The sequence below is a fragment of the Oryzias latipes genome, chromosome 10 (assembly GCF_002234675.1).
Source record: "Oryzias latipes chromosome 10, ASM223467v1".
Lineage (NCBI taxonomy): Eukaryota > Metazoa > Chordata > Actinopteri > Beloniformes > Adrianichthyidae > Oryzias > Oryzias latipes.
In genome coordinates, this window is record NC_019868.2 from 12,456,877 (window position 1) to 12,471,336 (window position 14,460).

Consider the following 14,460-nt stretch of genomic DNA (forward strand, 5'->3'; position numbering starts at 1 on the left):
AATGATCTGTTTACCGCAGGCCAATAAGCAAAAATGTGTAGAAAAAAATGGCATTAATAAAGTATTCTAATAAGTTTTAAGTAAAAATGAGCAAAATCCATTCATTCATTTTCTCAACTCAATGAATGGGTTGGGAACATGAGGAAATGGGAGTGCCCAAAGAAAATCCATGCATGCACAAAGAAAACATGCAAACTCATACACATGTGCAAAATCCAATATATTTATGTTTCACACACTCGTACCATTTTCTGCAGCATTTAAATTTTTTTGGGTTTCAATCTTCACTTATTTGTTTATTCTTTTGATTTGTAATGTTGTTAAACACAGATATTTCCCACTCCTGTTTTTATTTAGACTGGAAAAACGAGTCAGAATCCAACTTGACATTTTTACTTGTAGTTTTTTTTTGCAGCAGATGTTGGTCAAAGCTCAAACAGGAGGCGGAGCTGTGTAGCTCAAAGCAATGAAGGGCATCAGCGGCCGAACGCAGGTGAAGAGCAAACAGCAGACTATAAGGATGACGGCAAAAACAAAAAGACAGCAGATGTTGATCAGAACGCTCCTTGTTTTCTGTGCGGTCGTCCAGAAAATAACAAATCTGAGGAGAGGCGTAAAGAAACAAAGAACAAAAGTTGATATATATCATCAATACCAATCTAACAGCAAAGTACTGCGTCTGTTCACCATATGAAACGTACTTTACAGTACTTGTCTTGGTTGCTGGCGCTTCTTCTTCCTGATTCTTCTCAAATTCAGGCTCCTGCTACCAAAAAACAAAACATCTCACTGGAATTCAAGGCTGTGTATTTTTCCCCTCACATGATTCTCCCATGATTCTATACGCATGTCGAGACATGTTCCACCTATCCATGCATAAAAGACTCAAACAACTTTATGGTGATGGGATACAGTCCAATTCTTTTAGCTGAGATATAATCTAGATACTTATGATTAATTTGGCATTAAAACTAAAAATTAGAATACCTTTTAACAGAGAAACTCTTCTTTTTTTCTTGGTGGCACTTTTTATTTTAAGCATGAAAAACAAAATGTCTAACATATAACATATTTAAAACCTGACATTTTGGGTTTTTAGACTGTTTATTGTGGTAAAATAATGAATGTATTGGGGTATTGTGCTGTGAAAAAGCAAGATTGTCACATGTTTAGTGCACACATCCCTCTCTTTGGTTCACCTTCAACCGGTTGTAAATGACCTGACCTGGTAGAAGCAAGCTCCTGATTGGACGTCTTTCTGTTTGCACCACGTGTTATCAGCTGGCAGGACAGCTTTATTCATCCACGCCATGTTCCATTGACATTTTCTCATGATCTGAACTATGGCTGCATGCCTTCTTATTTGTTGAGCATCCAGCGTATTGGTTGCATAGCAATCGGTTCTGCCTGTGTTTTTATTTACATTGTTTGATTAAAACATTTGTGGGTGAAAAAAAAAAAATCACATTTTTGACGAGATATGTGAAACAGAGAAGTTTCACACAGCAATATTGAAATTTAAGATTTTTTAAGACTTTTTTTATAATCCTGCAGGATCCCTGTGCTGTTACTCTCATAACCAGCTGGATGTTTTGATGTGTATCTGTATCCTTCACATCCATAATCTATGTCTACGGTTTGTAGCTCTGCCTTAAGCCTCATTTCAGAGGAATTAGCTGAAGTTAAATTCTGGAACGATTGTGTAAAACAACATCATGTGTGTTTATGCAAACTGTCTGCATGTTTAGTGAGTGGTCATACAGGAGTTACTTCACATGGTGAAGCTAGCAGAATCTCCTCTGCAATGGAGAGTTGAGGAGAGGGGGATCCTTCCTCTGCTCTCATGCACTCCATCACACTGGTAATGAAGACAAGCAGTTGTAAATAGTGGAGACATTCTATGGGAATTGTCCATAGAGGACGAGTGTGTGTGTGTGTGTGTGTGTGTTTGGGTTACAGCGAAGCCTCCTCCCGTCTCTCCTCCAGCTGCTCCGTGAGTTGTTGCTTCGTCAGCCTGAGATCCTAGAAAACAGAAAAAGTTGAAGGAGATTAAAAAGAAAATAACAGTAAAATCCTGGTAGAGTTCAACTACAGAAAAAATAAATCCCCAATTTAGTCACTTCAATTTAGTCATCAATTCAAATCAGTTAATCATCATTTAAAGGCAACCTTTCTAGTTGTAGAAATATGGTCTCCTCGCTCTGGTTACCTTTATGATGTCACAATACTCCTCCATAGTTTCACTCAGATGCTTTAACTGCAGCTCTTTCTGTCAGAAAAAGAAAAGATTTCAGCAAAAGTCCTGGTTGATCTCACAGACCAAACAATCTAAAGTGCTGGGACAATCAAATCAAATCAAATTTGATTTATATAGCACTTTTCCTATAAAAACACAACACAAAGTGCTTTACATTAAAACAAAACAATATAAATAATGTTAAAACAAGCACGAAAATTATAATTGAGCCCCCTCCCCAGACCTAAACACAACCCCCCACCCCTTTCACACCTCACCACTTAAACTTATGGGAATCTTCTTTCTCTTTCGGCTTTTCCCATCAGGGGTCGCCACAGCGAATCATCCTTTTCCACCTCACTCTATCATGAACATCTTCTACCCTAACGTTAGCCAACTTCATGTCCTCTGTTAAGACATCCATATATCTCCTCTTTGGCCGTCCTCTTGCCCTCCGGCCAGGCAGCTCCATCTCCAACATCCTTCTACCAATATATCCACTATCCCTCCTCTGAACATGTCCAAACCATCTCAGTCTGGCTTCTCTGACTTTGTCGCTAACACAGGCAACGTGAGCCGTCCCTCTGATGTACTCGTTCCTTATCCTGTCTAACCTGGTCACTCCTAAGGAGAACCTCAACATCTTCATCTCCGCTACCTCCATCTCGGCCTCTTGTCTCTGTCTCACTGCTACCGTCTCTAACCCATAGAGCAGAGCTGGTCTCACCACTGTCTTGTACACCTTTCCTTTGAGTCTTGCTGGCACTCTTCTGTCACACAACACTCCTGACACTTTCCTCCAACCGCTCCAACCTGCCTGCACACGCCTCTTCACCTCTTTTCCACAATCCCCATCACACTGAACTGTTGACCCCAAGTACTTAAACTCCTGCACCTTCTTCACCTCAGTCCCCTGTAACCTAACGCTTCTACCTTGATCCCTCTCGTTCAGACACATGTATTCTGTCTTACTACGACTGACCTTCATACCTCTTCTTTCCAGAGCAAACCTCCACCTCTCTAGCTGTTCCTCCACCTGCTCTCTACTCTCACTGCAAATTACAATGTCATCCGCAAACATCATTGTCCAGGGAGATTCCTGTCTTACCTCGTCTGTCAGCCTGTCTATCAGCATAGCAAACAAAAAAGGACTCAAAGCTGACCCTTGGTGTAGTCCCACCTCCACCTTGAACTCCTCTGTCTGACCTACAGCACATCTCACCACCGTCATACTTCTCTCATACATGTCCTGAACTACTCTGACATACTTCTCTGCCACTCCAGACGACCTCATACAGTACCACAGCTCCTCCCTCGGCACCCTGTCATACGCCTTCTCTAAATCTACGAACACACAATGCAGCTCCTTCTGACCTTCTCTGTACTTTTCCATCACCATTCTCAAAGCAAAAATGGCATCAGTGGTGCTCTTACGGGGCATGAAACCATACTGCTGCTCACAAATCTCCACCTTCTTCCTAAGCCTGGCTTCCACTACTCTTTCCCACAGCTTCATTGTGTGGCTCATCAACTTTATTCCTCTATAGTTGCTGCAGTTCTGCATGTCACCCTTGTTCTTAAAGATCGGGACCAGAACGCTTCTCCTCCATTCCTCAGGCATCTTCTCACTCTCTAAAATCCTATTGAACAACCTTGTTAGGAATTCCACTGCTGTCTCTCCTAAGCACTTCCATACCTCCACAGGTACGTCATCAGGACCAACGGCCTTTCCGCTCTTCATCCTTTTCAGAGCCTTCCTAACCTCATCCTTTCCAATCTCTGCTACTTCCTGCTCCACAACAACCACATCTTCCTCCCTTCTTTCCCTGTCATTTTCCTCGTTCATCAGCTCCTCAAAATACTCCTTCCATCTTTTCTGTACACTCTCTTGGGTTGTTAGCACCTTTCCATCTCTGTCCTTAATCGCCCTTATCTGTTGCACGTCCTTCCCATCTCTGTCTCTCTGTCTGGCTAGCCTGTACAAGTCCTTCTCTCCTTCCTTTGTGTCTAACCTGTCATAAAGCTCATCGTAAGCTTTCTGTTTGGCCTTTGCCACCTCTCTCTTCACTCTACGCTGCGCTTCCTTGTACTCCTGTCTACCTTCCTCAGTCCTTTCTACATCCCACTTCCTTTTAGCCAACCTCTTCCTCTGGACGCATTCCTGTACTTCCTCATTCCACCACCAAGTTTCTTTACCGTCTTTCCTCTTTCCAGATGACACACCTAGCACCTTCCTACCTGTTTCCCTGATAATCTCTGCTGTAGTTTCCCAGTCATCTGGAAGTTCATCCTGACCACCCAGGACCTGCCTCAACTTCTGCCTAAATTCCTCACAAGTTTCTTCATTCTGTAGCTTCCACCACTTGGTCTTCTTTTCTGTTTTCCCTATCTTCTTCTTCCTGACCTCCAGAGTCATCTTACACACCACCATGCGGTGCTGTCTGGCTACACTCTCTCCTACCACCACTTTGCAGTCATTAACCTCTCTCAAATGACCTCGTCTACATAGGATGTAGTCCACCTGAGTACTCCTACCTCCACTTCTGTATGTCACTCTATGTTCCTCTCTCTTCTGGAAGTAAGTGTTGACTACAGCCATTTCCATCCTCTTCGCAAAGTCCACCACCATCTGTCCCTCCAGATTCCTTTCCTTCACACCAAACCGGCCCATCACCTCCTCATCACCTCTGTTGCCCTCACCAACATGCCCATTAAAGTCTGCTCCAATAACAACTCTCTCTCCTCTGGGAAAACTCTCTATGACCTCATCCAACTCACTCCAGAATCTCTCCTTCACTTCTAACTCACAGCCAACCTGTGGCGCATACCCACTGACTACATTCACCATCACCCCTTCAATTTCTAACTTTAGGCTCATCATCCTGTCTGAGACTCTTTTCACCTCTAGAACACTGTTTACAAACTCCCCCTTCAGAATCACTCCTACCCCGTTTCTCTTCCTATCAACACCATGATAGAAAAGTTTGTATCCTCCTCCAATACTACGTGCCTTGCTGCCCTTCCACCTTGTCTCCTGCACACACAGTACATCTACCTTCCTTCTCTCCATCATGTCTGCCAGCTCTCTGCCTTTCCCTGTCATTGTGCCAACGTTAAGAGTCCCTATTCTCAAACCTATGTTCCTGCCTTTTCCCTTCTCTCTCTGGCAACGGACCCTTCTGCCTCCCCTCTTTCTTCGACCAACAGTAGTCAAATTTCCACCGACACCCTGTAGGTTAACAGCATCGGTGGCGGTCGTTGTTAACCCGGGCCTCGACCGATCCGGTATGTGTAAAGTGTTGTGGATGATTCGCATGGTTATTTTGGCAATTTTTTACGCCGGATGCCCTTCCTGACGCAACCCTCTCTATTTATCCGGGCTTGGGACCGGCACAGAAGTTACTGGCTTGCAACCCCTGTGGCTAGATTAAAACTTAAACTTATGGGAATAGACAATAGAAATAGGCTGAGCATGAAAGCAAAAGGTTTCTTGTTGGAAGGGCTCATATTTGGGACCTCCCTCTCTGTGAATAGCTCCATAGCCAGCCAAATGCAGCCTCAGAGGTGGGGACCAGGTCATGCAGGTCCCCATCTAGAGCTGCAGCGGCTGAACTGCAGCCGACCCAGAGGGAGAGGCCCCAACAATCCTGACTCCTTCCTCCACGCTGAGTCCTGATGATCTTCCTGCTGCTACCTGGTGAATGAGCTCGTCCTTTTGCTGGAGCTCTAACTGAGCCTCCTCCATTCCACGCTGTAGAAACACATGACATCACCAATCAGGGGCTGGCTGTAGCTCCACAGCTATTTCAAAGCAGACAAAGTTGAAGCACCTACAGGAAAAACTGAGACTATCTGGTCCTGATGTGAGTTTAAATCAGATTTTCCAAAAAGAAACTAAAAGTAGATATACTCTATTGAAATACAAGACAACACGTCTGTGCTTTTTGTGTTACAAAATAGCATCATTTAACAAACGCACAGAAAAATCAATTGTCTGTGTGGACCAGAGGTGTTAAATTCCCGTCCTTTGGAGCTACTGTCTTATTTGTTTTCTGGGTATGTCTGCCTTATCTAAGGCATATCATCCGGATCCACTGCATGACAAACAAAACTGTAAGGGAGCTGGACACCTACAGCTGTAAATGGATTAAAACGTAAACACAAGACATAATCAGCTTGCCATTTCATATTGTCCCATAATCCATAAAGAATGTTTAAAAATATCAAATCATTTGTAAGTAGTTAGAGTCCCACTCCGGTCATCGTTTGATCTATTGCAAAAGCGAGTTAGTTACCTCGAAGGCTGCTCCCATTCTGCCCAAAGACGTCTTGTTTTGGTCTCTTTCCTCTGTGATGTCTTTAAGCTGAAAACACACACTTGACATGAAGTTTAACAATTTCCAAACACTCTTCAAGTATCTGCCAAGTGTGATTAGAGTTCACTTTATCCAAGCCAATCCTGCCATTCCAGCTCCAATAACTGCCCTGATTTTACGAATCATCTGAAGCTCTGATCACACAGAGCTTCAGAGTAAATACACGAGACGCTATCGAGTTTCTACCAGCGTTTTTAGGCTCTACGTACAAAACGGGCTGCAATTGAGCACACACTGGAAGGGAAACATTGTTAGCCATTGGAAGTTAAACCAAGTCAAACTTTGACCAATCAGGGAGTTGGGTTATGTAGAGACGTATGGATGAAATCCCTGTTAATTCATGGGAGTGACCAACCGTATGAACATTAGTTATGAAGGATAAATTAATCATTGCGGTTTGTGTCCAGCCAGAATTCATCAAGTCTTTCTTTTATCAGAATAAAGCTGTGGGAAAAAAAACCCTGAGCAAGATTCACGAGTTTTGCATCTTTTCAACACTTTGCACCAAGCCTCTTCCTGAGGTGGTGGACATGCGCTAATACACAGTAGAAAAAGAATACAAAGAAGAAGTCCCTCCCTACTTGACCAGTGTGAACACCATGGGCTAAACATGCACTCAAGAACCCGTATTTATTGCGTTCTTGAACTTGTGTCAAATGCCCACTGGGAACATAGCTTCACACTCGTTTGAGTTATTTAGACGTCTCAACTTAAAACTACCTGTTCAGTTAGTTCCTTATTTTGTTGCTTTAAATCGCTGGCTTCCTTCTCCTGCAAAACAACAATAATCAAAGGGTTTTCTCAACACTTTTACTTGGTTTTGGTCCGAGCATCCCTGGCAAAGACGATCCACATCTCTGATGACGCACCAGATCATGGACCTTTTTTTCACTGCAGCTGTTGACATCAGCCGTGGAGAACATGCAGGGCTCCACTTCAACCTGCGGCACTTCACTGATGACATTCTTCAAGCTGCTGACACACGAACACATTTCCAACAGCTGTAGCTATGCAATTCTGGCAAAATGCATTCTAGTCAATTTCCATTTACAAGTTTGGAACAAAGAAATACTGATTTCCATATTGAATTTCTAATCTAAAACCAATTTTGTTAGGTTATGAAAAACTGATTTCTCATAACTAGTGATTTAAACGTAACAAAGTTTGAGCTTTCAGAGAAAAATGTACAAATCTGACACCAAAGACTATCAGAAAAGCATTTTGCTTGTATTGGGAAGGCAATGTTCTAACACTCATTTCACACTGAATGCCAACAAAACAGGACGGCCTACGCTTCAAGCTGTTTTCTGAGCGTGGCGTTGTCCGAGCGCAGCAGTACTATCTCATCGTCTGCGGCGTCCAGCAAGTGCATCATCCTAACATTGCTGTCCCTCAGCTGAGATTGACTGTGATCCAATTCAGCAATTTTCTCCAGCATCTCGTTTTGAGATCTGCAAACTCATACAAAGAGACTGATCAGCATGGCAGTTTTTTGCTTCGATGTTGTCCTGTGCTTTGTGCTCTCTTAGCGGGACTCACATTTCTCCTGTGACATCCATCCCGCTGGCGCACTTGTCCTCAGTGCTCTGGGCTCCTGAAATCCAGGAAGTGACAAACTGACTAAATGTCAAGGATGAGCAGTTGAAAAATACATTTATATCTCAATATTAGGGCCGGCCGATATGAGAAAAACGTGCGATATTAGCAACCAATATCGCAATGACGATATGACTTTTGATAAATCAACAAAAAACAAAAACATCTGATTGGTCAAAGGCATAAAAGGCCCCACTGAATTTGTTAAATACTTCAAGCTGCAATGAGACTGTTTTAGCTTGTGTATAAACATTTAAGGGAACCATTTATTGCAATTTACACCGTCTTTTGCAATTGGTTGATATTGGGATGACAATGAAGATAGTAAAGGCCTCAATACATTTAAATATTAAAATCTTTATTATTATTTTTTTAAAACATTGACCTAAAATAGTAAAAACAGTAAGAGTTTATTGTAATAAATATAATTTACAGTATACAACAGCTTGGTATTATAATTCACCTAGTATTATTCCCACATTCTTATATATGGCAGATCATGTAGATCATTTAAATTATTATTAGTAAAAAACACTAATAATAAAGTAATAAGCCAAAATCCTTAACTGTGGGTAGTTACAATGTTACGAGCAAAATCAAATAGTGAAAAGTTCTGCTGTGGTTTTGTATTTGCCTTTTTTTTTCTTCAATAATTTTTAACTTGCATGCATTATACTCCTTCTGAGCATTATGTAGGGTTTTTAGCTTTCGAGGAGACATATTTCGAGAATACACACACAAACACACAAAATAATAAAATAATATTTCTACTGAGTAGAGAAGTATTAAAATGTCGGCAAAGACAAAACGGTGGGAAAGCGATGGAGGGAACCAAAAATAAATCTAAGCAGCGGGAATTTATGTCGTGTCAATTTCGCGCAATTATATTTGAACACTAAAAATACATTTAAATTGTACATTTTTACATTTAATTGACTAAAGCTGAAAAAAATATGAAAAAAATAATATTTTTTTTAAGGAATCGGACGGAACTAAAATGCTACGCAAACGCCGTAACATGCTAGCCGCTAACGTCCATTACGGTTCCATTAGCTTCATTATGTCATAAATTTCTGTTCTGGCTGTAAAAGTAGGTTAATTATGTTCAGTTTACGCGATTTTAAATAACTAAAACCCAGAAAAACAAATTTCTTACCTGTAATAAATGTCTCCGGTCAGGTGTAAGTGCTCTTAAAAACCGTTCTGATAACCTTGGCAGCTACAAGAACTCCTAGTTGGTGACTTCATAAACGGAACTTTTATTTTTTAAAGTAAACAATAAACTGTATGGTTCATTTCATACTTTGACGGAAAAGACCAAGGCTGTTTGAATATTTCTCTCGACATAGTCATATTTAGTGTCGCCTACACTAGAATTGGAAAAATTAAATAAATGAATTAAAACAGATAATATAACTATGAAATGTATAAAATTTGTCTGCTTCCCATAACTACCCTGAATTTATTTTGAAAGCAACAGGAAAGGTTTAGGGAAATACTTTACTGTTTTTTTAAACATAACATGTCAAATGATCAAGTTGGGAGTAATTCATTAAATTATAATGAATTATTATAATAAGTTACTATTTGGAGTGATTAAATATAGTGTACCACTGAATCTTTTGCAATTATTTACTTAAAATACCTAAATGTTCAATAACTCACGTTTTACATCATCTATGGTTGAAAATGTTTTTATTTAAATCTACGAGTTCATGAGCTACGAACAGATTTGTAAATAAATAAACTAAAATGTGCGCTTCTTAAGTCCTTTTAGACTTTTTAAACTGGTTTTCACTCAGAGGCTTCAGAGACCCAAACACTTTCCTTTCATTTTTGGGGTCCTTATAAATATTAATTTATATTTATTACCAGTCAACAGTTGTTTGTCCTACTGTTGTTGGCCAGTCATTTTAACCAGCTTTTATTTTGTAGCATTTTTGTTTCAGCCTTTCTGAGGCCTCTGGAAAAGACATTACATGTTTTCACATTTATGGACTTAACTACTTAAAACTGAGAATCAGTCCTTCTGTTGTGCAATAGGTGCTCTAATTTTTTACCAAAACTTAAAAAAATGTTACAATAATTATGTAACTATAAAGCCTTCATATAAAAATAAAATACTACATGGTACTTTAGCCACTGTAGATGAAGATCTATTTCTGCAGGTGTATGAAAATAGATGAACTTTAAAATGATACAGGAGGAGTCATGTCGCATATTAAACAGTATTTTTAAAGAAAATTATATTAAAACAGTTGCAGTATTTATTATTTCACACATGTGATTTATGAGTTTGAAAGTAAAACACACTGTAAATAATCATTTGAATAACTTGTTTGTAATCCAGTAAATCCTGAGAACATAGAAAAGTTTTCAAACCCAAGTTTATTTTTAGAGTACACCAGTGCAAATACACAATTGGAAATATAAAAAACAACAATGTGGAATATCCCTTCACACACTTTAATAATCCCTTTCAAATGGAAAAAGCAAACACAAAAAGTCAACATCTTTAGTGAAACAATTACCAACACAAAAAAACAATTTTTGGCTTTAACATAAATGAGTAAACAAGAACCTTTTTCCAGCAGAAATGTGAAACAACATTTTAAGGCAAAGGGGGGGGGGGGGGGGGGGGGGTTCGAAGTAACACAGGAAAATTGCCCAAAAGTAGACATTTGAATGCAGAGCATAATGGAGAATGCACAGTGAGGCAGGGCAGGCTTGAAAGAGAATATGAAGCATGAAAAAAAGCACTTGACAAATGTCGCATGTAGACATTTTCATGTCTGTTTTCAAAAGGATGAATTTAAATTGTCAGTGAACTGCAGCATGTTTGGCAACATCTAGTACTTGTGGGTTTAGGTTTCAGGTCTGCTGCTCCGTGGCCTTTAAGACATCACTGAAAAAGCTACAGCTGTCCCCTCAGTGTTTAATTAACACTACGATGAATGAGGAATTAAAAAAAACACACACATATGACTGCAAAAGAGTAAATACAAAGAAGTTTGAACCTTTCTGATTGTGCAAAAAAGCAAATAAGAAGCGGTTGATGACTTTAACCAGGGCGAGTGTAAACAGATCCTGCATGCGATTCAGATTTAGGCAGATAAAAACACAAACTGACTGAAAATACTTAACGATCCACTAAATGAGTCAGACAATTCTGATGCTTATTTTATAATATTTATTATGTGTTTGGCTTACGTTTCATTTAAAACATTCCTTTTTTCCAGTGTTGTGTTGCAAACACATTTTCATTTTTCACTATTAAGAGTTTCAGTAGATCAGTGTTGATTACAGCGTCAGTCTCAGTCAGTGTGGAATACCTCAGGTTAAATCAGTGCACCTTCAGAATAAGAGCTTTTATTCTGTCCCAACGCAGCCAAACTCTGCAGAAGTCTGAAGTTTACCACCCCTATTATCTAAAACAGTCACATAGTTCTCAGCTTCAATCCATCCCAAGCTACCTTCTGATTAGATTAGGCCTTTTTCCCTGCTCCTGATCAGGATAATATTAACCAGCACCATTTCATTGTGGACTCTTTTGATCCCCATCTGTTACCGGGTCGGTTCCAGTGACCCTGTGACTTGGAAGTGTATCCCGTCACCGGGCATGGGGGATGGGATGAGGGGGCAGAGCCAGCAGAGGTGCCAGCGGAGGCCCAGCGTGTGACGCAGGTTTCCCAGGAGTCCGAGGCTGTAAGGGCGTCGGGACGAGTACCACTCCCTAGTGGTCTGACCTCGACATAACAGGATGAGATGGAAGAAAAAGAAGGCGGAGACCAGCAGGAACCCGACCACGCATGTGTCAGCGATGAAGGCGAAGGCAAAGGCACGTGCTGACACTTGACCTACAAATAAAGAAAAAGGAACATTTAGATTAAAACTTCATTTTGGAATACACTTAATAATAAAACTACGTTCAAACCGCCCTCAACAACGCGCATTCAAGCGGCCAGTCCTGATGAAAAGTCCATGTAAATGGCGTAAATGCGCGTTTCAGGGTTCCGTGATCAAAAACACTCATATTCACGCTTAGCCACGCAGGTTTCTACAATCATTTTCGGGCTCTACATTCAAAATTGCGCGAACCACTAAACGCTAATGAATCCGGGATGAACTTTGACCAAAGAGGGACTCAGATTTGGTAGTGACGCAGGAATGGCATCCCCTATAATTCACCGAAGTGCCAACTATTTGAAAATTGATCATGAAGGATCAATTTTCACTGCGCTTTGTGTCCGGCTGGACAGCAACTCTTTCATGTATCGGGACAGAGCCCCAAAAGAGAAAGACAGGATCCAGATTCACAAGATTTGCGCCGCTTTCACATTTTCCTCCAAACCTCTTCCAACTGTAGATGAAAAACTAGAAGAAGAAGCCCCCCCCCTGCTCGCTCAGTGTGAACACCGTGGGTAAAACGAGAGAAGGTACGTCAACTGCATGGCGTGTACGTAACTTCAGACGTAAACTCATACCTGATACAAGCATGATCCAAGGAACAAGCAGCAGCAAGATGCTGTGCAGGGTGACGCCCTCCTTCAGTATGACCATGAAGACCTCCGCATTCATCACCACGGCGTACAACAGCCCCGACCACATGAACAGCAGGCAGCTCAGGAAGTAGCGGTAATTGCGGAATCCCACACACTGACCGAAGAAAACGCAGTGGTGATCCCGCCGCAGGACGCACACTTTACAGTCAAAGCAGTGGGAGCACCGTGGAGGAGTGTGCGTCTCACAGGTATAACAGTACCTGCATGACAAGGAGGAGAAAAGGTCATTGAAGCTGATGATGAAAAAATAGTTTGTATCAAATGATCTTGACATGATATAGTTTATGATGTTAATTTACATCAACACTTATTGATTGACATGCGCTGTCAGGTCAGCTTGGGTTTGGAGCTCATTAAAAAACGAAGAAGTCCAGTTTTATCATGTGCTCATCTACTCTAAGAGCGTTCCCAATGCTCTTTTAATGAATATGGAGTTTTAAGCCAAAATAAAATGAACCTGCATCCTTTTATAGGACATCGTTTCTGAAGTTCAAGAGTTCATCTGAAATTGTGTGTTGTGTGTGTGTGGTGTTTTTTGGGGGGGTGGGGCAGACGAGGAAAATAAAAACCTACATGGATCTATTTTTCTACAAATGGATTAATCAGAATGGAGCGTTTAACCCCTATAAATTATTATAGATAAGTAAAAAATGATCAGAAAGGGACTTCTGAGGGTTAAATTCTGATTCTGAAGCACAAACCTAAAATGACTAACATGAGTTAGGAGCTAATTTTATTTTAAGTTCCTCCTTTACCTACAACAAAATTATTATCCCAAAATGTAAACAACAAAGTTATATTTTGATTGGTTGTGACATAAAGTAAATATTATCCTAACCTAACTCGATCGCGGAAGTCTCCAAAACAGCCAGAACGACACACGGACTTCCTGCTTACCTCCATCCCTGACCCAGACCATCTCCACCCAGAAACACTCCTTTGATGCTGGGGTTGGTTTTGACGAAGAGGAGCGCGTTCCAGCAGATGTTCGCCAGCATGAAGTACTGGCTCAGCAGGTGAACTGCCTTCCACCAGCCGGACCATTCAGACTTCTGCTGCTCAGCCTCCAGCGGAGCCTCCACCAGCACCAGGTAACTCACCTCCCCGGTGATGGAGAAAACCAGGAAGGTGTTGAGGAAGACGGGGAGGTGGTTACATATCCTCTCGGCTTGGCATAACACCTTGCTGCGTAAACTCGTCATCTTTTTCGGGCTTTCTCAAGTCTGTTCGATTTGAACAAGTTACTTGAACTTCAACCGGGGCGCGTTTTCAGTTCCCAGAGTTGACTATTTGTGACGGTGGTTAGCTTTCATTAGTAAGTTTGTAACATTTCAATCTTTTAACACCAAGCGTGACCTAAAATAAAAAGTACGAAATTATTAGTGACGTATACAAGTATCGGAATATTCGAAAAGGTGGAAAAGTTTAATTCGACACGCGCAAATCTTCTAAAATCCACTTTTCTCAGTCAGGAAATACGATACTGCCGAACCCAAATCACGGCTGCTCCTTGGTGCAACGTCATATTTCACTCGGGGTTAAACAGGAGAACATGATAATAATTCCGCATCATCATTTATTTCGTGACAATAATTTCGTTGTTTTTTTTACTGCCATAAATAGATATTCTATCATTTATATAAATTTTTATGACTTTTTTGAGACCACTTTATTCTTGTAAAATAATTTT

The 14,460-nt window shown here is 40.9% G+C and overlaps 2 protein-coding genes across 6 annotated transcripts; both read right to left on the bottom strand.

Moving 5' to 3' along the window:
* Nucleotides 1-377: 377 nt before the first annotated feature.
* LOC110015742 (pleckstrin homology domain-containing family D member 1) lies at nt 378-9,625 on the bottom strand. 5 transcript variants are annotated; one of them, XM_020706508.2, is made up of 12 exons: nt 9,365-9,620; nt 8,152-8,206; nt 7,905-8,063; nt 7,482-7,587; nt 7,333-7,383; nt 6,532-6,600; nt 5,931-5,987; nt 2,210-2,269; nt 1,958-2,022; nt 1,762-1,858; nt 702-763; nt 378-601 (listed from the first exon to the last, which is right to left on the bottom strand). In XM_020706508.2, the coding sequence occupies exons 2-12, from the start codon at nt 8,169-8,171 to the stop codon at nt 433-435; spliced, it is 915 nt and encodes a 304-aa protein (XP_020562167.1). In that variant the 5' UTR covers nt 8,172-8,206; nt 9,365-9,620; the 3' UTR covers nt 378-432. The 5 variants fall into 5 exon arrangements, with proteins under 5 accessions (XP_020562167.1, XP_020562165.1, XP_020562168.1 ...); XM_020706506.2 differs by having other exon boundaries at nt 702-766; nt 9,365-9,619; XM_020706509.2 differs by having other exon boundaries at nt 7,482-7,584; nt 9,365-9,615.
* A 951-nt stretch (nt 9,626-10,576) lies between these two features.
* On the bottom strand, nt 10,577-14,420 carry zdhhc24 (zinc finger DHHC-type containing 24). The gene is made up of 3 exons (XM_023959089.1): nt 13,668-14,420; nt 12,693-12,970; nt 10,577-12,065 (listed from the first exon to the last, which is right to left on the bottom strand). Exons 1-3 carry the CDS (start codon nt 13,970-13,972, stop codon nt 11,773-11,775), a joined length of 876 nt encoding a protein of 291 aa, XP_023814857.1. The 5' UTR covers nt 13,973-14,420; the 3' UTR covers nt 10,577-11,772.
* Nucleotides 14,421-14,460: the final 40 nt, after the last annotated feature.

Coding starts and splice junctions, on each gene's coding strand:
- LOC110015742 (XM_020706506.2), bottom strand. CDS start 8,171: ATGGATGTCACAGGAGAAAT. Junction 7,588..7,904: donor CTCAGAAAACAGCTTGAAGC/GTAGGCCGTCCT, acceptor TTCGTGTGTCAG/CAGCTTGAAGAATGTCATCA. Junction 602..701: donor ACCAAGACAAGTACTGTAAA/GTACGTTTCATA, acceptor GCCTCTCCTCAG/ATTTGTTATTTTCTGGACGA.
- zdhhc24 (XM_023959089.1), bottom strand. CDS start 13,972: ATGACGAGTTTACGCAGCAAGGTGTTATGCCAAGCCGAGAGGATATGT. Junction 12,971..13,667: donor GGTCTGGGTCAGGGATGGAG/GTAAGCAGGAAG, acceptor CTTGTCATGCAG/GTACTGTTATACCTGTGAGA. Junction 12,066..12,692: donor TTGGATCATGCTTGTATCAG/GTATGAGTTTAC, acceptor CTTTATTTGTAG/GTCAAGTGTCAGCACGTGCC.